The sequence below is a fragment of the Lycorma delicatula genome, chromosome 4 (assembly GCF_047948215.1).
Source record: "Lycorma delicatula isolate Av1 chromosome 4, ASM4794821v1, whole genome shotgun sequence".
Lineage (NCBI taxonomy): Eukaryota > Metazoa > Arthropoda > Insecta > Hemiptera > Fulgoridae > Lycorma > Lycorma delicatula.
The window spans coordinates 162,558,582-162,584,269 of NC_134458.1; the positions used below are offsets into that span (position 1 = coordinate 162,558,582).

Sequence of the window (25,688 nt, forward strand, 5' to 3'; positions counted from 1 at the left end):
ATTTCCATGTTTTGAATCCCTCAATCCCATCCGGCTTCCTTTTTCTATTTCTTTGAAAGTAAAGAAACTTCCTCTAAAGACGTTAGTGTAAGACAAGACAAGTAAGACAAGTTGAGACAAGTGGCGAGGCTGCCACCTTAGAACCTCTAGACTTACCACAGATTTCTTTCAGAGATCTACCTCATAGGTTTTTCCGCCCTCACTGCTGTTGAGAAAAATCCCTCTTTCACCTTTGCAGCTGTTGGCCCAATTTACTAGTTTCTGTCCACCCTGAATATTTTATTTTCCCAGTACCCTCCAAACAAAGTTGGCGAGCGAACCCCATTGCCAGAGGTGGCACCAGATAACAGATCCAGCAACTGCCATTGGTCTAACATAATATTTTTAGAAACAATTATTTAACTAACTCTTCACAATTGCTTTGCTCACATGGATTTGGGATTTGTAAATAGAATAAGGTTTCTTTTGAAATTTTATTCTATTAAATTAAATTTTTCTGTAGATTACATTAGGAATAGGAGCTACTATACAAGTGGATAAAATAAGGAAGTGCCCCCAGTGTTTCCTGGATTGAGCAAGGGAAAACACACTAAAAACTTGATCAGAGTAGTAATATAAAGTACACAATTATATGAAATAATGTTAAGGTAATAATGTTGTTATATGGAAATATAAAATTTTAAAAAAAATTCAAAATAATTCACAATTCAGAAGGAATTAATGAAAATTATTTGAACACATATTTATATTGTCATTACACATTGAACAGGCTGCAGAAAATTCTGGGTCTTTTTTTAAAATAGCAAAAATATAACAACACCTTCAGTTTTTAGTTATCGAAATGAAAAAGGCAAAAATAAATTACGACTGAATATCTATCAAAAACCATAATTACTTGTAGTAACATTTAATAAAATAAATCAATACAGCCATACATGAAAAAATTACAGTTTACTGCAAGTGTAACTGATGCAGCCCTAAAATAAACAAAATAAGGTGAAGCTATGAAAAATTAATTTAATGAAATACATACCAGCTGAAAATTATTAAACTATAATGAAGAAAAATAAATTTATAAATAAATTCAGAGCATTAAAAGAAACAAAAATATTAACATAAAAGTTGCCTTTAAGAGTAACAATAAAAATTAGGCAAAATAAATATAAGCTCCCCATCGCAGCTTTGCCCACACAATATGGGGAGCTTAACTTCTTGTAGCAGTCAATCTTAATTTATGTTTTTTAGTCAAGTAACTGGAGGCAAGTGCAGCCAGTAACAAGTACCCACAAGCAAGTACCCACACATAGTAACAGTGGCAGCAGCTGTGTTGGTTGAGCCACAGCACTGTATAATTTTGCACCCCTTAAAAAAATTGAAATTAGAAAAAATTCAAAAATGGGTTTTAAACATTTATCTGAAGAGTATTTGCAAGCCCAACTGTATTGAATATCTTGTTTACTATAGTCGGGACTGGGAAAATTTCCAATCATTGTTCAAAATTTTTTTACTTTCCTTCATCACCTTTCAAGGTCAAATTTCAAAAATCTAGAAATTGGTTTATTGACACGAAGGTTGCAGCAGTCACCAAAAATCAGGTTAATTCTTCATTTGTTACCAAGAAATTAAAAAAATAACAGGGTTTTGAAAAAAATTCAAAAATCCATTTTTTAACCCTTGAAACTCAGAATTTCAAAAAATCAGAAATTGTTTTTGGATAATTATAATTATTCACTTCAAACCCAGCTCACACAGTAACAGACACTCACAGTTCAAAATCCATTGTTTCAATTCATTAGAGTTTGTCTTCAACCGGCAAATCTACACTACTACTTAAATATATAACTATTTTTTTTTGGAAATTTTTTGAGATGAAATATACCTAAAAATCTTCTCAGTTATGTCAAAAAACATGGGTAAAAATTATTTGCAAGTGATTGGCTAGTTTTTTGTTTATCCCACACAAAACCCTCTTCCTCTTTATATAATAATATGCATAAAAGGTACTTACGTATTAACGCCACCGCAACTACAGCTTTATTTAAAGACAAAGTAGTCAATCGGATTTTGGTGGAAAATGAGCCGATATAGAGTTTAACATAGATTCAAAACAGTTTCTTTATTAATTTTAATAAATGGTTATTTATATTTATTTATTTTATAAATATAATTTAACCAAACTTAACCTATGCTCGCTAACCTTGACTAATTAACCGGAGTGTTTTGATTATTTAAATAATAAATAATTGCAATGATTACTGAATTTATTAAATAAATACTTAAAAAATTACGGTTTTAATTAGTCAAGGTTAGCGAGCAAAGCGAACATAGGTTAAGTTTGATTAAGTTAAATTATATTTATTAACCACACATCTCAGGAATGGTCGAACTGAGAATGTACAAAACTACACTTCATTTACACTCATACATATCATCCTCATTCATCCTCTGAAGAATTATCTAAACTGTAGTTACCGGAGGCTAAACAGTAAAGAAAGAAGAAGAAATTATATTTATAAAATAAATAAATATAAATAACCATTTATTAAAATTAATAAAGACTGTTCATTTTCCACTGAAATCCAATTGACTACTTTGTTTTTAAATAAAGCTGTAGCTGCAGTGGCGTTAATATGTAAGTACCTATGTATACAATATATATAAACAGATGAAAAATAGACAGAAAATTGTATTATTCTTTCTGTACCTAATAAACATTATTCTTAATATAGTAAAACAAAAACAATAAAATGCATGAAATGATAAATGGTAACAGAATACCAAACCTCAGTTACAGTAATTGTTTGAAATTGCCTCCACAATGTACATAGCACTGCTCGACGAAAAAAAATATTTCTGGTGGCTTTCTGTATCATCTCAGGATTGTTTTGTATAAATTCAATAGCATTTCATATTTTAATAACTAACGCTTCCTTACTATTAACTTTCTGTTGGTATACTATCATTTTCATATGGCCGTAAATGAAGAAATGTAGCGGTGTCAAGTGATTGTGGTAACAAGTTGATTGGTTCACCATGTCCAATCCAGTTTAACAAAATAGCATTAAAGTGATTTCCAGCGACTAAAGAAAAACATGGTGTTGCACTATCATGCTGGAAAATCATTTACAATCTAGTTTGTAATGGTATACAGCCTCCCAAAGAGGTAGGTAAATTCTTTTTCAAGAAATGAACATATGCATCCTCCTGTAAGGTTTTCATTGAAAACAAATGGTCCCAGAATTTTGTTATAAATAATATCACACCAAACATTAATGTGAAATCTATGTTGGAAACTGGTTTCCACAGTACCACGTGGATTATCTTCGCTCCATAAATTACTGTTTTTAGAACTGAAGAATCCACTGAAGCCACTTGCAAAAGTGGCTTCATCAGTAAGTAAAATTGAATTTACCTTATCAGCATTGTCTAGAAATAAAATGACAGAAGTTTAACCACCAGGAGTAATATGTTAGCCACAAATTTTGAACTTTCTGCAGATAGAAAGGATAAAGATTTTTTTTCTGTAGGATGCACCACAATTTGTTTTTTGGCAAACCAGTGTGATATGAAATTCACCTTGTACCAGTGCCTGGATTATGCTTAATCACACAATGTTCATCATTAACATGATGATTCACTTGGCATTCAACAGAAAATTAACACATTGGAAATGACAATTTCATTCGTAATTGATGATACATTGAACAAAAAGGTTTTGTATTTGGAATCTGCCTTCCAGGAAATCTCTCCTGATATTCATGTTGAACAGCTTCAGAATTTCCGTTACAAAATCCATAAACTAAAATTATATCGGCATATTCCTTGTTAGATTGATATGTATGAATGTTAATGAAGTGTAGTCTTATACTGTGTATATTGAATATACACAGCTAAAAATTATTTTATAAATTTTGTATTTCTTTTAAAATTATCTTCAGTATAATTAGCATTTTTGTTTTTAAAAAAAAAGTTTATTAGGCACAGAAAGAGTAATTTGATTTTCTGTCTATTTTTCATCTGTTTTGCTTCAATAAAAAACAGATTTTTAAAAGTTTTTATTTATTTTTTATCAGCTGTATTTAACATTAATTCTCTTGGAATTAAAATCTCTACAAGTGTTGTTACTAAATCTTCTGGATTTATTAGTCATTTAACAAAGCTATTGTACCACAAACCTAAAAACATACTTATTTTTTGACACTGAATTTTGTGTTTTACACAGGATATCTTAAAAACTACTGGAGTTACACTCCTAGAACCTGTTTCATCCTGTGTATTTCCCAGTTCAAATTACATAAGCTATTACATATGGCTAACTATTTCATATGACTATTATTTAAGCTATTATATGGCTAACATATAAGCTATTACAATGCCTACTGAAAATTGAATTTCGTTCATAGTATACCATAAAAAATTAAACAAACATTTATTAGTTCACCAGCTCAAAATAGCAGCAAACAGGAGGAAATAAGCTATTTAGGATTTCTTGTAGTAAAAATATATCACATTAATAAATATACACAATAAAATAAGTGACTTATTTTTCTTTCTTGCAGATGATTATTTGTTAAAAAGTCATAATTCTTCCCTTAATTAAATATTCTGCAATAAAAATCAACAGATTAATAAGTAAAAATGAAAAAAGTGATGTTAATACAAATATTAGGCATTGTTAATTTTCTGTTAGTACGAGTAAAAGAAAATAAATAACTCTTCTTAACCTTTTACGTAATAAGTTATTTATCTAGTCAGCATGCACAAACTAGGTTTTTTTGACTCACCTATAATAGAGCTGTATTCCTGTAAATCTAATAGCTCTACTCCAGTAAATCTAATAATATTTCACTTATTTCCTGATAATTCGTTAATTATCACAATAAAGCGGACCTTACACGAACGATAATACTGTCAATACTCTCTCCATCAATACTTGTTAAGTATTACACACGATCAATAGTGAGAATATTTTTAATCAGTACTTTCTGTAGTAGTGTTCGGACTTTCGGTTTGCGTTCATGGATATAAAACTAATGCGTGTTTAGCGATAGTAATAGCACTAGCTACTGAAGGATCACTTAAACGTAAACGTTGGGTTAAAGACTGGCTAAAATAGCGGGCCGAATATTCTCACGTTCGCTTATTGCGTGAAATTCAAGTAACAAATGAAAAGGAAGACTACCGTAATTCCTTCCGAATGAATGAAGACCCTTTCAACAAGTTGCTTGTTCTTCCTTAGGCCAATATTAACTCGTTTAGAAATAAATGAAAACAAACCTGTACCGGCCATCGCTTACAAACTGTAACACACGAGTACACGTTCCCGCCGTTCCGTATGAGTTGAGGTTGCGGCTGGTAACATGATTGCTTCGCCGTTTATATCAGCATTAGATAAAGATATCGATAGTAAAAATAGTTACTTATAAAGCCATTAGAGTGCAGCAATTGGTAAACCAATAAATATACTGATCGCGTTAAACCAACGATATTACTTGGTCGGGAAAGTTCAAAAACAAGTATACGCGTATGTATACAGTATACACGCTGCCGTCGCGTGTACGCGAAGCTAGTACTTAAAAGGTTAATTTAACTATTTCACTTTTTTCTAAATATTCAAGGTTATCAAGTAAATGAGTACACCACCACCTATCAATTTACTGACGTCTGCATCTTGTAAAAAATAACAACAAAGTTGGGTATATAATTTAGCATTAATAAACATGTAAAATAAGTGTTGGTAATATGCAAGTACTTTGAATGGAAGTAGTAAAAATAAGTAAGATATTAAATTTTTCTTTAATGTAGTATGGTATAAATAAATAAACCTTACTTTGATTGGAATATAATAATACATTAAATAGATAATGACAGGAATAGGTAGCCTATGCTACAAAATGTATATAAAAGGATTTCCCTACTATTTGCTTAGATGGATTAAGGGAAACTCTATTAAAACCTTGATCAGAGCAACATTGTAGAATTATGCAACAAAAAATAAATGTGATTAAAGTATATATTAATTATGTACAATATTATACATTAAAGAATATTAAGGTAAGTGCATGAAGGTAATAAATACAAAATAATTCACATTCATGCTAATGACTTTTTTAATATAGAATATTATTTTTTAACAGGATAGGGATCATTAGGATAAATAATTAGTTGTACAAAGTTTCAAATTCAATAAACTTGTACAAAACATCAGTATACTTATAAAAACCAAAAAAAAAACAAAAACAATCTGCTATTCTTCAGGATACTGCTCTCAAATTCAAAGATTATAAGTATTTAAGTTTATAAGAAAAAATAACTACAGAAGTTTATCTTGCAGAAAATGATAAAACACATTTTTTATAACATCATTCATGACATCACTTTTATATTTATAACATTCACTTTTATTTTATAACATCATTTCATTGATTCAGGAAAAAGTAAATGAATGCAAACAATGTATAAGATTGATATCATTTTTAAAATGGTTCACAATTCTTGTCAAATTCACATTAATTCAGCGCTAACATCATCAGCAGTATCAGATCAATGTAAATTATGTATAACCTGTTCATTATTTGTCAAAAAATATGTTTACACACAAATAGTAGTAAAAAGCAGTACAAACTGTTTTCAAACACCTCAGTAAATGAGGCTAAATTCAAAGACTAACTTTCAGTTAATGTGAAGATTGTGGAATGATTAAATATTCTCAACTAATTTAGTCATCATCGCAATAATTTACTGAAACATTTATTAATGAATATGAGACCCTAATAATAAACAATTAAATACTGCTATGCGATTGTATGTGAAACACATAAATTGAGAGTAATTTAAATTATCCTAAACACATTTTCATCACGGTTTCCAAAATAAAATAACTGAAAAAAAGTAACTCATAACAAAAAAATGCTAACAACATAGTTGTTTCTGATGCATGGCTTATATACACAACTTAATTTATAATTTTATTTAATTATAAATTAATATATAATATTTTTTCATTTATTCAGTTCACTGATTTTAACTAAAGTGTGCACGCATACCGCATTTAATTCAAGCAGGTGTGGTGGTACTAGCGGCAACAGTCGGCACTAACTAAACTAATGTAATTTCACAACTTGCACCCAAAAAATTTTGCCTGTTAGTCCAGACAGTATCTGTTTTGGGTTGGACTTTTTCTATATGATCGCTAATTATTGCTTTAATTTCTCCAGAATATCATCAGAAATGATTATTTTGTTTTGCCCTAGTTGAAAAAGGTGTGCTTAAATTTTTATTAAACAAAATTCAACAAAATCACAAAAATATTAATTTTTTTCTCCTATTTCCCTAGATAAAGGAGACATTAAAGCAAAAATTAGGAATCGTGTAGAAAAAGTCCAAATATGCCCATTTCAAAACAGATACCGCCTGGACTATATACGGTAGGTAGACCGGTGTAGCCGCGAACTTAACGCACCAGGTACCGAGTCGACCGGGCGATCGAGTTTGAGACAGACAGACCGAGTTACTTTTTTTACACTTTAAATATTATTCATTTATTTAATTCTACCGCTCACCTGTGACGTCACAACATAGCAGTAGTTTTGAGCATTTTTTGGAGTGGGGGTGTGATTTTGCAAAATTCTTTTGCAAATATTGTTATTTTTTAATTGTTAACAAATGTGCCTGAGATAAATATGACCTTAAATTTGGCGAAATTTCAAGATATTGAGGGCGACATTTCTGTATAGCTTTACACCTTTGAAAATCTAATGGCATCAATGCCCCATACATAGAAGTAATCAGACCAAGTTTGGTCAAAATCGGTTCAGTAATTCTGGAGATATAAGGTGATTTAGAGGCCAACACCGAATACACGTACATAAGAACATTAATATCCGAAAAATTTCCATCCGATTTTTTGGGTACCTTAAGTGTCAAAACGTCAAGAACCAGTGAAAACTGCGTATGCCCAAATTGGACCGATTACAATACATCATTTCCTTCCACAGCTATAGCACTATATATCCAGCCTTCTGTATAATACCACCGCTCATAATTAAATTTAATTATGAGCTGTTGTTTAATCAAATTTAATCAGCAGTTGTTTTGTAGTATAGCTATGCTTATTAAGTGTTGTTATATTTGATAATTTCTGAAATAGATATTTGTACGAGACTATTGCGGACCTAGTTGCATATTTGGGAGAGAAAACAGAGCCTTTCCCAATACGGTGGTAGCCTCGTCGGAGGTTGTTTTAAAAACTCCAATGCATATAATTAAGGCTCTGTGTTGGGCACTCCTTAAATTTTGAGGTAATGCTCTATTCATATGCAAACTATGCGCTCAAACGGGCACCGAGTAAGAGGTCATGCTTTCGGGGAAGACACCTCGATACACCATGTACATTTGACGGCCAGAAAGCCATAATCCTTCCGAGCATTCCTCCTAAGTTTGTACATCACTTAGACGGCGTCCGTCGCTACTTGCGTAATGTGGTTGCTAAACAGCAACTTCTCATCAAACAAAACACCTAAGTACTTATGAACTCTCACTCGACTGATACACAGCCTTTATATTTAATGTAGGGGTCTCGACTGTACGATAATTTGTCTGCACTCTTGAGAAGCATAAACTTCGTCTTGGGCACAGAAATCGTTAAATTTTGCATGTCCATCGAGCTCTCGGCGATTGACAAGGCCGCTTGCGCTCGATCTTCCAGCTGCGGTCGTGAATTATCACTAACTAAAAGGAGATAGTCATCGGCGAAAGCCTGGGCCGTGACCCCTTCTTGGAATATCAATTCGAGAAATCTGCCAAATACCAGATTCCACAGCAGGGGACCGAGAACGGAACCCTGTGGTCTTCCCCTACTAACGTTTTTTTCCACAGCCAGGTGCGCATCTTTAAACAGAGCCGCACGATTAGACAAATAGTCATGCATTACGGTCTGCAGGGCTACGGGAACATTGCAGCGTTCCAACTCATAGAGGATAAAACTCCAACACACGGAAGGAAATGTTGTCTCCATGTCTATAAAAATTGCCAAAATATATTTACAGTCGGCGCTTTCAACCTCGGCAAGAGAATTTAAGATGCAATCCTCGGTTCCTACCCCTTTCATGAAGCCATACTGGCCTCAATTTAGAAAACATTTCACTTCAATTCTTTCCCGGAGCCGTTCCACAAACAGCTTTTCAAGCAACTTGCCGATTACCGGTAAGAGGCTGATGGGACGATAACTGCTGACCTCACTTGAATACTTTCCTGGTTTTACGAGCACCCTCACCAAAGCCACTTTCAAACAAGTTGGGAAGCAGCCCCAGCTATTTCACCCGGTAAAGAGCCTGCCAAGTGGCTGTCTTATGATAGGCAGTAGATGGTAGAATATATCCGGGTCAAGTTTGTCAATTCCCAATGCCTCTTTCAGTGCTATTCGAGAAACCATTCAGTTAATATCTACGGGTTCCACAGCCCGTACGCCAGGGAAGGGCGTATCCCCCGCCCTAACGCCCTCTCGTTGCGCAGCCCTTCTCAGTCGGTTTACAGACTGCTTCATTGCTGTCAGATTCCGAGGCCACTAACCAGATATACGTTCCCGGTCTGTGCCTCTAGAAATGGTGGCTTCAGCCGCCGCCATCACCGTAGAGGTGAAAGTTTCTGCCAGGACATCTAATGGCAGGGGCCGTCAAGGTCTCGAGAAAAAATCTTTAGTCTGGACTCCAACAAAGAGGAGAATTTCGGCCAGTCCGCCCTCCTATGCAGGAAGCGCTCCTGGTAAACAGGAAAGTGTCCCTCATGGCCATCACGCAGCTCAGCTGCTATTTCAAAAGGTATCAACCGATGATCACTAGAACAGTCGTCGACCACAGACCAGTCAACAACCCTGCCTGGGATGTCCCTACAGGTCATGTCAATATTTGTACCTGAAAAGGCTCTTCATCCCTTAACCGTACTGACGTAACTGGCCAATTGGTCTGCAACATGAAAGACCTCAAAATTTTGCTGCGCGATGAAACTGTCAATTAGACCACTGATCATTGATCAGAGCAGCGACTTCGCATTAACATCGGCACCAATTAGAATTGGGCCATTACTCGCAATACGAAGGATCATATCCCATCTCGCTAGGTGTTCCTCAGTGGAATCCCTCCCTGTATTGGAAATATGAACTGAGAACTGTAAGGGCCTGTCCGCGAATGACAAGTCTGACCACAACATGATGTCCGTCAGAAACTTGCCGTATAAAGACACTATCAAGCGACTTCCTGCGCAGAATAGCAGACATACAGGTATGCCCTACACAAAACTGTTTCCAGCTATGAAAGCCTGGCAGATCACCCCTATGGGTACTGTAGAAGGACAACATCGAGGCTCCGTCTCTCTACAATCTCACCTAACTAAACCTGGACTACATAAGCACCCTGGGCATTTAGTTGACCGAATGTAACAATCTAAGAAATTAAAGTACAACGTAACGACCCTTACGTAAAAACCACACTCCTTACTAACTGGGTGCTCATGATTCTTGTGCAACCTCTTACAGTTTGCACAGGCCGGAGCCTAGGACCTATGCGAACAAGCGTCACGCTTGTGGCCTTCCTCGCCACAATGGACACATGCCAACACAAACTTACAAAATTTAGCCTTGTGACCATATCTGCAGTACTTGAAACATCTTTGGACGTCCACGTACTCTTTCACTCGGCAGGAGCCTAAATCGATAAATAGTCTGCCCTCAGACGTAAATTTTTGAAAGAGATCAGAACCTACCTCGAAGACTCCGTGATATTTTTGGGTATCACGCCTACCCGTTTTAAAGACCATCCTGCAGTCCCGCCATGCTCACTCACCGGTAGAATATTTTGAATATTCTTCCGGTGAGTGAGCATTTATTATTCTAAGTGCTCACACACGCTTCAAATCATTCATCTCATCTCACCCCTCTGAAGCAATATTTAACAATGATACCGAAAACAAAAGAACAAACGAAAAACAAAAGAAAAGTGTGCTACACTAGTTTATATGGGGAAATTTCCTTCCTCTGTATTTCCTGCACCGTTCTTTACTTATCCTTCTTCCGGATCTCCACCGACCGGACCTTCCCGAATTTCAAATGACATTAGACATTAGACTTATCTGCGCATGGCAGAAAAAATGGAAGATTAGCGTTAATCAGAATAAATGAAAGCATGTTACATTCGCCATGAGATACGGTGACTGTTCCAATGTGAACATAAGTAGTGTCTTGATCCCACAAACAGAGAGTGAGGACTCTGTTAGTGGGATCGTAACTAAAAGTAACTCAAACTGATACCTAGGACTTCATCTAGATCGGCGTTTGATCTGGAAGTGTCAACGCGAGGAAGAAAAGTAAACAACTCAACGCGAAGTATAGGTCACTGCATTGGTTGCTACGGAGAAACTCACGCCTCATGTTGTTGTCCAATAAGGTTCTCATTTACAAAGTTATCCTACGACCAATCTGGATTTATGGCGTGGAGAACAGCAAGTAATATTAACATAGTTATCATACAACGCTTCCACAACAAAGTAACGAGAGCAATTGCAGAAGCATCATGGTTCACACGGAATGATGAAATTCATGAATATCCGGAGCTTCCGATGGTTGGTGAGGTTGTGAGACAGCGCAGTGTTAAATACCAACTACAACGACTTGTAAATCACGTCAACCACTTAGCAGTCAGTCTGCATGATAACAGCAGGAACGTCCGAAGGTTGAAACGTCTCCAAGTGCTTGACTTACGGTCTACTGAATGGCAGTTTGATAAATGACAATGCCAAGTCTAGTGATATTATTTTACTTTATTTTTTTTATTTTTTTTTTACTATTTATTTGTTTGTATTGTTATACATGCCTAAGTTAATATCGGCGGACGACATCGGTAGCAGCTAAGATGTGAGCGGGAACACAGTATACGAACGCGCTGGTACGCGTCACTCACGCGGCGCAGATGACCGCGCAGTTCTCCCACCATAGTGGGGCTGCGGCCCCATCACTCTCAGGCTCCAATAAAATAGCGTGCACGAGGGTGAATTTTTAATTCATCGTCGACTACCACTTGGAGAAGACCAAGAAGATGGAAGAAGACAGAAGTTCCCTGGCCGCCTCAACGTGGGAACTCCCGGCGGATGCCAACATCCCGCTGGAGCAGCAGGCCTGGCCGGTCGGCTGAGAGAGTCACCGGACGCGGACGCTACCTTCCCGCTCCATCCCAACCCGTAAGGGGAAGACACCCACCTTGTGACGTTCCGGTCGCCACACCACCCCCTCCGTTCCAAGCTCTGAGGGGCTTTACTGGAGGTCGTCTTTAGACCCTCTAACTGATTACATCTCACAGTCATCATCCAGATCTCGGTCGGGATGGTGGCACGGCCACCCCCACCAGCGGGAGCCCCAAATCGATTCACAAACAAAACTAATATAACCGTGGCACGATGTCAATGCGCCTACCTCCAACCAATCCAATGCCTAATCCGGAACCCTAGGCACCCGGGTTTCTACCACGACCAAATACATCGATTAAACTCCATCTGCAGACCTACACATCGCACCGGCACGAAGAAAACCAACCACTATAGACCACTCCTCGCGGTTCATCCAGTTAATGCGGAGATCCAGAAAGGAATATATTCTCTCAAGTTCCCTAACAGCTCGTGAACATTCGACCTCGTATCGCTAGGGGAGAACCGCCTTGGCTGCGCCGGCGAAAGACGACCGACGTCGACCCGACACTGCGGGGCTATGGGGGCCACCACTGCCTCACTGTAGTGGGGACCCAACTGCCGCTGAGGGGAAGCCCGGTCTGATTTCAATTGACGAGCCGCAACTTCCCGACTTCGCCGGAGACCAGCTTCCGGACCCAACAGGTCTTTTCAGGGCTATCATAAGTTTATAAATTACAACGAGCCGTCGAAGCCGATCAACGACAACAGCCCTTCTCAGGGCTATTGCAAGGTTATTAAGTGCCACGTGCCGTCGAAGACATTCGGCGACAGTATAAATTAATGTTTCCACTTACCAACAATTTTCTATATGTGTCCTAGCGCTTTCGGAGTCACTTCTTCATCATCAGGGATTTTATTGGCGTTGTTAATTCAATATTCATGTGTATAATTCTCTATGTTTAATTATAATTAAATTTAAGTTAAAATTGTTATGTTCATAATAGTCGATCGTCAAATAATAAAAAATAATTTAAATAATAAAATAATTTAAAAGTCAATAAGAATGTAACGTTATGTCCGTAAGATGTTTAGGGCTATTATTTATTTGTTTATTGATTTTTTTTTGTTTTATTTATTTATTAATATTTTGTTTTTATGGACTATGAAGTGTTAGCAGAAATTTTCTTTTTTTGTAATGAACTTTAAGATTACTACTTACTGATAACTATTATTATGAATTGCTTATTATGGGACTTCCTTAAGAAATCATTATCATGTGCTCCTTATCTAACGATTTACTTATGGTCCACTTAAGGAGCCGATTTTAAATATAATGGTTGTAGAACAAGAACGAAATCACATGACCTACTGAATCAAAACTTACCTTTATCTGCAGTTGTTTCTGTTCAATTTTCTACAAAAATTGTATTCCCAATTTGTAAAATAACACTCGGTAGTAAAAACCAGAATTATTATTTTACAAGAAAAAAGATCTCATTTAAAGTTTTCTTCTTCCATCACCAAAAAATATTTTATTCACATCACTGCTAACAGCAGGATCTTAATTCAATAAAGCAGTTCTTGTGCTGATGATCTTTTATCCGCGGCAAATAATTGAATTGAAATTTCTTATCGGTTTATTACATATCAATAAGAAATTAAATTAATTGTTTGTGCAATATTACTCATTTGTATTGAAATGATTTGGATGTAGTGAAAACAATTTCTTTTGTGCTACAATGCATTTTTACTTCATTTGATTAAGCTTTTGTAGGTTATGTTTATTATGGCGGGTTTTTTTTTATCATTTCAGAATATATTTCAGTGTAAAGTATAATTCATTCAACCGCAATCTGTTTAATTCCTGATGTTGTAAATGATTTATTATTTGGGAAGAAGTTGAATTACTTTTGTGTCTATGTAGTTAATTTAATCTGAGGGGCGTGATTTTTCTGGAAGTGTTATTGTATTGGAAAAATAGTGTTTATAACGAATACAGCTACTTCTGTTTATCATGTCTACTTCCTTAGTTTCTGATAAACATTTGTCGGATAATCGAAATGTAGCTAAGCAAGGTTTTGTTCCCAAAGTTCCACGTTCTAGAATTTCTGTTCCTACAGTAAATGTGTAAGTAATTATTACAAAAATGTGTGAATTAGAAATTAAGCTATCTTTGGTCAGTACGTCAATTACTGGTCTCTTCAGTAAATTAATGTTATAAAGAAATTCCATACACTTTGTTTACTTTATGCAAGTAAATTTTCTAGGTGTTACTGTGGTTGGCAGTCTTATTTTCTGTAAATTTACTTTTAAGTTGTGGTCCTATGCCTTTAAAACATCATTGGTATTTAAATTGCACATTTTAACTGTGGATGTTGCATCTGCATTAATATTTACAAATTAACCTAATCACTTGCAAGGTAAACTGAATGAATATCAAGCTAACTTTATATGAAAACATGATTAAGTATAATAATAGACTTTATGTTGATTAACAAATATGAGATAAATAATGGGAAATTTGTTCTTCTGAGCGGAATAAATTTTAAAACTATTCAGTAGTTTCCTCTATAGCCACATTCTGGCCAAAGAATTCTTGACTTGACCTATTAGATGTAACTTTGTAATGAGTGATTGATTTTTAGTACTTTTTGCCACAACCTGCAAATTATTTACAATTTTTGATTCAAAAATAAAAATTAGACTTACAATTGTACTTATTGTTGTTTGTAAACCAAGGACTCAAGAGGTTTACTGCCTGAATGTCACTTCAATAGTTGAAGAAGACAAAGTAAAAAATAAGACATAATAATCGTTAGGCTTTTCTTCTATAAAGTTTATCGCATATTTTTTAAATGCAATGATTAAGAACTCTTATCAGTTTAAATAATATTTAGTGTAGTCTGTTGTTAATATAACATGACATTACATGTCAAATTCCATAGCACTGGTTGTTCACTCATTTCGTGTTTTTTTTTTATATTTTTACCATACTTGTTAGCATCCTGCAATATTCTAAAACCATTAAAAAAAATTACCTTCTCTATTTTGAATGTAGGCTTATTTTTACTACACCGACTGGTAAAAATTCTGTTTGAAAAAGTACTTTTTTTTGTAAATATTTGATTTATTATGCTTAAAGTAGACTTTTCAAGGTTTCAAGAAAAATATATTATGAAGTTACAGAGCAACAGGATTCACCGGGAGTAAGTTCTGCTTAAATTTACCTACCTATGAGCAAAAAGAATTTTCAGTAATTATTTAGTAAGAGGACATGCTTTCAAAAAGTTAATAAGCTTGACATATGTTGTGTACACAGAACTGATTCTAAATATATATAAAAAAGTGTTGCTTTATTTTGGTTTTTGACTTTAAAAATTTTTAAATCAAAAACTTACTCCTAGCAGTAAAAAAATATTCTTGTAACAGTCAAGGTATGGAAATTTGTATCAATATTCCCTTTTGTTTACATTTTAAATTGCCCAATTTAATAGCATTAGGTTATGTTGATGTCGTACTAAGCTCACTCAGTACAAGGAAGTGTTTCCAACCTAACATTAACTTAATCTTTACCTTGACCTCTCATTCTGTTTAGCCTCCAGAACCACTGTAAGGTATTACTTTAGAGGATAAATGAGGAAAAAACTTTACTAAATTAACCTAACTACAAGAATATGTCATTTTTTTGATTTTAAAATATTTATAAGTTAAGAAAAAAGTAAACAAATTTATCATTATTATTACTACAAAAAGATGGCAGAATTTAAGAACAATAGTAGAGCGACACTTTTTTTCTTGTTTATTAATGACTAACATGATGATCACAACAATATATCCCAAGATTATTTATTTTTGATTTTGCATCAACTTTGTAAATAATAAATTTAATAATAATAAATAATAATAATAATAATAATAATAATTTAATAATAATAAATAATAATAATAATAATAAATTTCCATTTGTTAACCCCTTTCCCAGTTGTAGAGTTGTCTATTTGTATCCTACTGGTGAATAAAATTTTGTTTTGTGATTCACAATAGTTCAAAAGTTATGTGGACTTTTATGTTATGTGAGTATTTTACTGCTCTTTGGTTGCAATAGCAGTAAAATCAAGTAGAATGATTATTTAATAAATAAGTTTTTTTTTACAACTGTATCTTTATTTAAAATACATCTAAAACTTAAAATATGATACTTCATTTTTAATTTTATGAAAAGATTGATAAAAATAAATTAATAAGAAAACACATGTGTACTGTATAAATATATAATCTGTTAAAAAAGTATTCTTTATTACAGTACTTGAAGAAAAGATGTTTTATGTCATTAATTATAAATGAAACAATTAGATAAATTGAAACTATACAAAATTTTAAAAACAGTAACATATTAAAGAAAGAGATATCACACAGATCAAATTATTTTCTTGACTTCTTAAATGGTTGTCTTTATTACTTCAAGATGGGCATTGCTTTTAACATTACAACTGTCAAAAAGCTCATGAAGACCTATGTAACATTTCTGTAAAGATCTTGTGAAATCACAGCTCCATGTATTTAAAAGTAAATAATTTTTTAATTTGTTTAAAAATAAAGTAAAAAGGTATTGTTTAGCAAGAGTCATGGCCTGTTCCTTTTCCCTTAGAAATATAAGTTATCAAAATAATTGATCCTTAAGTTGTATAAAATGTATTCTGCAAGATTATACATCTACCTTACCCTGACTAACAAGCATAATGACATTTTAAAACTACAGATGTCATGTTTATGATAAAAATTATTATTTTTTTTTTTATTGATTTTGAGTGAAATAATTTTCTGGTGTTAAAAAAAAATATTTAAAAACCTAACCTAACTCATAACTATGTTTGTCTGTTTCTCTACCTACTCTGTATTCAGTAAAACAGCTTTTTTGTGCAATTGGTAGTACCCTTGTGGTAATTATTTTTACAGGAAAGCGTTTTGAAAGTATAGAAGAAGCATATTGAATAAAGTACAGAGATTCATATACAATAGAAATTGTTGCCATAAACTGTCATCTGGAAAACCAAAGACAAAAACTAACTTATTTATTAACATATGAAGCATCCTTTTCCAATTTTAAATAATTTTGTGTATCTTGATTTACAGTATAGAGAATGAGAAATTTAAGTCGCAGAAATCACCTGGCAGTAATAATGAAATTAATATTGAGAAACTTAAGCTACAGACATTATCTAATTCCATTCCTACATGTTCAGATAATGAAAATAATATTATTTGTGATAAAAAAAATAATATTAACAGTGATGGTTGGGAAGATATGGATGATTTTGAAGAATCATTTACCCAGAAGAGAAGAATTGCTGAAAAATGTGGTATGTAATTTTTTATGGACAGTACTCATTTAACGATGTGTTTTTATAATACTTAGTGTTTTATTATTTTACATATGTTTTATATCTTTCTTATACAGTAAAAAGAAATTTGATGCAAAATCTGTTTTACTAGTCTTAAGATAATGTAATGGCAGTTTGACAAGTAAGGTAAATGAAAAAGAAAACTGCAATTGTTTAGGTTCAGTTGTATTTAATTTTCAATCAATGTAGCTCGATACCCTTTGCCCAACGATGTTGCAGGAAGCCATATCTGTTGAGTAGGCTAGTGTGGTTGCAATTTAAATCTCAGTTTGGCCATTACAACTACTGGTGTGTGAACTGAGAGATTGTCTTTAATGAAATACCACTCTCTTCTTGATTTATCATTCATACATTGCCATAGATTGTTATAATACTTACCATTAGCAGGTTGCTTTCATGGATATTTGGAATGACATATGTCAAGAATGTGTATTTATATGATTCATGCATCTCATACTTAGAGTGTTTTTATTTCTGAGACACTTGGAATGCGAACTTTGAGTGTGTCAGTTAATACAACAAGCTCCACACTTTTAGTACAACACGTGCTTTGTTTTATTTCATATTTTCCTTTTTGTATGTATTTTATGTTTTATATAAGAAATAGAAAAACTTTATTTCTCATTTTACATAGTTGAGTCTTGCCAAGGCTCTAAGCCTTATTGGCAAGTATGCATTCAATACATTACAAATACATTAACATTGAAAAATACAAATACAAAACAAAATACATCAATAATTACAAAAAATAAATAAAAATGTATACTACTAAATTTGTTATAAAAGGAAAACAAAACAAATTTGTATATTACTAAAAACTAGTACTAATTACTAATTTTCTAATAAAATACTATTAATTATGAAAAATATTTAGTGATGTCATAAAGTGGTTGCGATAAAAATATATATTTCAATCGTAACAAAATGTTAAAGAATTTAACTATTTGTTGCTTTAAGATTAACAGATATTCCAGATATATACAGTTTCAGAGGCTAGCCATTGAATAGTTCTTTTTTAAACAAATTATAATTTGTCATATGTTCCATTTCTTTTGGTAACATATATAAACTGGGAGCAACTTTCAATGAACTTTCTACCTTATAAATTATTATATTTAGAAACGACATATAGGTCAAAAAATATCAACTACTAAATTTGTTATAAAAGGAAAACAAAACAAATTTGTATATTACTAAAAACAGTGTACTAAAATGCATCCCTCACAGCATCTCACAATTCTTCATTTGTGGTGTAGCAACGTGCAGATACATATGCCTTGATAATTCCCCATAGTGAATCGTATGGTGTAGTGAAATCAGGACTTCATGGTGGCCATGATAATAGAACTGGTGATGCTGAAGTACCATAGCCAATCCAATGTCCTGGAAATTTTTCATTCAGAAACATGTGGACTGATAGATAAAAAAAAAGGTGCTCCAGCCTGCTGCAACCATATTTGTTCCGTGAGATTTTTCTCTTGAAACTGTGGTATTAACTATGACCCCAACATCTCCAAATAAGTTGGTGCATCCCTTGCTCTTCAAAAAAAATAAGGACCAACAAATAATGAGCTGTCATTCCAGCCCATTTCATGACGTGCAGTGGAATTCTTTTCAACTCTGTCGCGTAAAAAGGATTTTTCTTTCATCCAAAATAACACATTTCTGGGATGCAAACTGTGATAGATTGCACATTCGTCAGTAAAAAGCACCTTTCCATGGTGCACTACAGTGGGGAATTTTTCTAATGAAGCCTGGCAAGATGCAGTGCAATGTTCCATGTCTGCATCTGACAGTTCATTGATGAACATCGGATGAAATGGCCTAACTTTCAAGTCCTTTTTCATATGGTCTTGCATTATTGTCTGCAGTGTACAAAGTTCAGCTGACCATTTACAAGTTGATTTCATTGGGGATTGTTCAGTGGAAACTGCAACAGGAGCACATGTTTCTAACCGTATTAACTGTTGTAAACTCCACGACCTATCTTTAACACTCCCTAATTCAAAGACATGTTTTTTCCAAGCCAACATTGTTGCTTTTCATGGTAGCGGCTTATTAAAGTGTTGCCGAAACTTATCACTAATTAGCTTCATTGTTTGATTCGTATCTTGTTCATGAACCCATATACTTGTCACTAACCACTCCTTAACATTGTAACTACTCGTTTCAGCGATTTTAGCACAACTGTCTTTTACTCAGAAGGTGTGACTTGTAAAAACCTATTGTCAACCAACCCCAATGAAAATACCGTATGTTCTAAACATATATTCTTACTCATTTTTCGTTAACTTTAGGGGTACGCTGACTTCCTGGCCGTACTGTATTTTAGTTTGTAGTAGACTTTATCTACGTATATTAAGAACAATATTGACCTATGCGAGGTATCCCAACATCAATTTCACTCAAACTAAACCAATCTTTACCACAAACTTGCTTTTTAAATAATCTTAACATTTTCAAATAAGTTCTTTCTTTCTAATCTCTTTCAAACATTGTATCAAGATAGAGTGATTTAGAGTTTCAAATGCCTTCCTGAAATCAACAAAAGCAGCTAAAACATGATTTTCATCATTCAAGCATTCATTAATATAATTACAAAGATTTACAAGCAGGTTACCATATCCTTTACCTTTTTGAAAAATAAATTCACAATTGCTTAGTAAATTATTTTCATTCAGATATTTATTAAGATGATTTACTATGTATTTCTTGCATTCATCTGCAATTTCATCTGCAATATTGCATTTCATCTGCAATATTCCTTATCGCAAACTCTAATTGAATCAATTCCAGGAGATTTATTGATATTTATTTGTAGCAGTATTTCCTTAATAACTTCATTTGTTGCTGCTGGTAAATAAAAGCTAATTGATACTGGGTTTATATTAAATTTTAAATCAACACAACAAGTTAGCTGAGTTTGTTTTACAACTAGTACAAAATTATAAGCAAATGTTGTTGCAATATCTTTGTCAGAACCCCAAAATCTCAAATATTTATCAAGTATACTATGACAGTCATCCTGCGTTTTTTCCTGTAATACTATTTATCACTTGCTGTAATTTTTAGGGTTGGATTTAATTTTTTTATAATTTCCAACTCATAAAATTTATATTTTCTGTCCCTAATAAGTCCATTCTTTCTATTTCTAACCCTAATATATTCATTTCTAAGCCTATTTGTTGACGTATTCTTCCATTTTCTAAAACGTTTATCTCTTTCCCAGATAACTTTTATAATAGTAGAATTTACCCTTGGTTTATTTGTTCAAGACTGTAAATTATGGTCAATTTTTGATATAGTTGTATTTATCTCACAGAGTTTTAAACATTTAACAAAATCATCATATATTAAATTATCATTATTTTGTGTTTAATTATTAAAAAGATTCTTTAATTCACAATTTATTTCTTTATTATTGAAAAACGTTTTTATTAATTTTAAACTATCTTTTAAAACTAAATTACCAGAAGACCTAACTAATACCTACAATGTAGTGATCCAAAATATTATATTTTATAACCCAGTTGTTAATAACATTACAAAAGTTTTTAATATATTTATGATCCAAACATGACTGAATCAAATTATCTTCTCAATAGCTTCATGCGTAATGTCATAAATCCGTCTTATAAAACCATGTAATGCTAATAACATTTCTTATTCAATAACATTTGGATTATTTACATTCAGGAGATTAATATTAGCATCTCCAATTAGAACCAAACAATTCTTTTGTTCACAGGTATTCAAATGAGATTCCAATTCACCAATAAAAGATCTTAAGCCCTTAGATGGGGAGGGGGACGATAGAGACTTATTATGATAATTATTTGTCTAGTACTCAAAATAAAATTAAATCACCCAGAAGAAGTTCCAAAGATTCCAGTCAAAAATAGTCTTAATAAAGTCTGAACCATATCTGTAAAATATAAGTATATCACTTCCATTAATATCCATTAATTTATAACATTTATTATAATTATATCAAGATTGAAGCATTGAACCGGATATTCATCAATAGCCACTTCAGACAAAATTATGAGATCAGTGTCATAATTATTAATATATATTTCAAATTATGTTTTCCTCTTATGGATCTAATATTTAAATGATTAAGAGAGATGGATCTTTTATCACTACCTAAAATTTTAATCCAGTCGTTTATATCATTACACTCATTATACTGAGTTTAACATCGACTCCAAGATATCAGTTGTCCAGCTACTCCTTTTCTTTTCAAGCAAGGTAAAGTATTATATAGAGGCAATTTAATAACATCATAACTAGATAATATTGATAAACCAAAATAAAAATGACAGTACTTCAAATTGTTTGAGAACGCATATAAATAACATACAGCAATAGTAATTAATAATAATAACTTATAATAATTTTGTTAAGCATGACTCGTTGGTATAAGTATATAATTATAGTTAATATATAAAAAACCACTAACCAACAAATGAATTTGACGCATTCAAGCAGTTTTGGAATTAATTTCCATTTCCAGGAGCTCACATTATTTATCATATTTGTAACAATTAAAACGTCACATGTTAATTGTATGGAAGTTGTGATATTGTGTAATTATAAGAGTTGGTTGTCTTATATTTTAAAATTATGTCAATGTAAAATATCGTTTAAATTTGGTGGTCTCAACTGTTATGTTAAAAGGGAATGGGATCAGTTTCGGCAACCTAATTTATTGTTATTATTTAATACCTTCCTGTATTAAACGTTATCAAATTTTATTTGTTTGTTTATCAATTTATTATTATTTAAATATATATGGTATTTTTTTTAAATATTAGTATTACGTATATTATTAGAGTAATCGAGTATATCAATAAAGTTATTTGAGTCATAGTTATGGTTATTATTTATAATACGTTTAGCAAAATTTGATTTACCTATATGACCTTTGTTTATACAATTAAGATGCTCTTTTATTCTTATTGAAAATGAATGATTGGTCATGTATTTTAAATCACAGTCCACGCATCTCAAACTATATATACCTTGTGCTTCTAAATTAACTTTGTTATTGTTTTTGAAGGATCCACATTACTTATGTATTTTATTATTTTGTTGTTACGTAAGCATTTCTTAATCCTAATGATTTAATTATTTTTATTAGTTATATTCAATTTTAGCGTAATTATTACTGTTATTATATTAATATTATATTACCGTGCCACTATTAATATAACTATATAATATGCATTCAGATTTGATTTTTAAATTGGGATATGTAGTTTTTCACGAAATATATGATATTTTCTATCAAAAAATTAATAAACTAATGAATACTAAATATATTAATATGAACAAGAAATTCAATAATCTAATAAATGGAAATACAAGACATAAATGATGTAATATATGATAATACAACGGCTCAGGAACATAAATTCAGAGAGGACATGGTCAACACTACTAATATAGAATTAAATGATAATGAAATTAACTAATTAAACACGCTTATAAATCTAATTTACCAGTATTAAATAAAAACAAACTTATCAAAAATACCATTATAGATGTGGAAAACAATGCTTTCAAAACTGATAACATAAATAATCAAAATAAGTTGAGAAATCAATTTTTAAATGTTCTTGATAATATTAAAAATAATAAAATAAATTATTAATATAAACATATAAATAAAAATAATCATATATATATATATGACATCTGTTCGAGAAATACATAGACTGTTTGAATTGCTCGGGTCCAGTTGGTTCCAGTCAAATCTGCTTGGTGTTGCTATGTTTGTACAGATCAGCTGATTACAATGCAGTTTTTTGATTGCAAATATCATTATTGGTTGCTTAGCTACGCGGTTGTTTGTGAAGTGTATTTTTTTCATTTGGCAGATTTTAGAATGAGTGACTTGAACGAGCAAAGAGTTGCTGTGAAATTTTGTGTTAAACTCGGAAAATCTGTGAGTGAAACTTTTTATATGCTCAAGACAGCTTATGGCGACGTAGCTATGAAGTATGCTACATGTTTTAAGTGGCATGGACATTGTAGATATGGTCGTCAGTCGATTGAAGGCGATGAGCATCCTGGACGTCCTTCCACATCAACTGACGACTCACACGTGACAAAATCAACACCCTGGTTCAGGCAAATTGACATCTGACCATCAGAGAGCTTGCTGAAAAGTGTGGGATATCAGTTGGATCATGTTGCAAGATTTTGACCAAAAAATTAAAGATGCACTGCATTGCTGTGAAATTTGTTCCACGCCTGATGATGGACAACCAAAAAGCCCATCACGTCCAGGCTTATCAAGAATTGCTTGAACGTTCAGAAGAAGATGAAAAGTTTTTGTCAAGGATCATAACAGGTGATGAATCTTGGGTGTACGGTTATGACAACAAAACAAAGGTTCAATTTTCCCAGTGGGGGTTCATCACGAGTACCTCCCCCAAGGCTCCATAGTAAACCAGACTTACTACATTGAAGTTCTCAAACGTCTGCGGGACGCTATCTGGCCAAAAAGGCCAGAAATGTGGAAGAGTGGTGACTGGTTTTTTCATCTCAACAACATTACAGCCCATTCAGCCCTCAGAACTCGTGAGTTTTTGGCCAAACACACGATCACTTTTTCCTCACCCACCCTACTCACCTGACCTAGCTCCTTGTGACTTCTTCTTGTTCCCCAAACTCAAAAGACCTTTGAAAGGAAGAAGATTTGAGATGATTCCTGAGATTGATGCAAATGCGACGAAGGAACTGAAGAACATCACAAAAGAAGCATTCCAGGACTGTTTCCAAAAGTGGAAACACTGTTGGGATAAGTTTGTGCGTCGGGGAGGAGAGTACTTTGAAGGGGACCCAGACAAGTAACTTCTAAATAAAGTACATTTTGTTTTATGATGTTAGTCTACGTATTTTTTGAACAACCTTGTATATATATATATATATATATGTATTTATAAGAACATAAATAACAAATTAAAAGAAAATAATTCATTTATAGTCAAATCTGATAAGACTAACACGTTGGTTATAATTAATAATAATATATATTTGAAAAAACTAATAATTTTATAGAAAATAATAAATTTAAAGAAATTAAGGATCCTACAAACAAAATTAAAAAAGATATTGTTTATAACATTAAAAAATGTAAGTACATTTTCAAGGATGAATATACAGTATTAAACAAAACTTTAAATTAACTAATACAAAAGCCCCTACATTAAAAGCACTACCCAAAATTGATAAAACAGATATGCCCATTAGACCTTTAATGAATTGTATTAATTCACCCACTTATTCACTAAGTAAATTTTTATCCAATTCTCTTAAAGAATATATTGAAATCGATAATAAATATAATTTAAAAAACGGATATGAATTAGTAGATATAATTAATAACATAAGTATAAACAACAACAAAACTCATAACATTAGATATAAAAGATATGTACACTAATATCAATACCAACAGAACCATCAATAACAATATTAAAAAGAGACAACAATATAATGAACAAAATAATAATATAAAATTTATGCATTAAATATAACTCTTTTGAATTTAATAGTAAATATTATATACAAGAAAAAGGTATTGCTATGGGTTCACCACTTTCAGCAATATTAGCTAATATCTTCATGAATGATTTATAAAACAATAATTTACATAATATTTTTAAAAATCATCAAATATTATTGTATAAAAGATACGTAGATGACATATTAATTACTTAAATCATCAATACAGTGATTAGAAAAACAAAATATTCAATGAAATGAATTCTATAAATAACATCAAATTTACTTTATCCCGTGAAAACAACAGTAGCATAAATTTTTTGGACTTAAAAATTAACAAAAATTATAATAATAAGTTAGATGTCAACATTTTTAGGAAATCCACCAAACAAGGCACATTAATAATCCATTGTAGTGTGTTTCATCCTTGGAACCAAAAAATGGCTACACTTAATGCTCTAATATATAGAGCATCAAAATATTTAAAAAATGATAATATAAAGTTAAAAATGAATTAAATAATGTTAAATGCATCACTATTACGAACGGATATAATAAAAATGTAATAGATAAATTATATAATAAAATAAAACACAA

General features: G+C 32.4%; 1 protein-coding gene across 1 annotated transcript in view; it reads left to right on the top strand.

Annotated features, from left to right (window-relative positions):
- Window positions 1-13,744: 13,744 nt before the first annotated feature.
- Window positions 13,745-25,688, top strand: part of Blm (Bloom syndrome helicase) — a 101,323-nt gene continuing 89,379 nt past the window's right edge. The window contains exons 1-2 of the mRNA XM_075364633.1: window positions 13,745-14,301; window positions 17,308-17,534. Of these exons, the coding sequence (XP_075220748.1) occupies window positions 14,189-14,301; window positions 17,308-17,534 (340 nt within the window). The 5' untranslated portion in view covers window positions 13,745-14,188. The remainder of the gene's footprint in view (window positions 14,302-17,307; window positions 17,535-25,688) is intronic.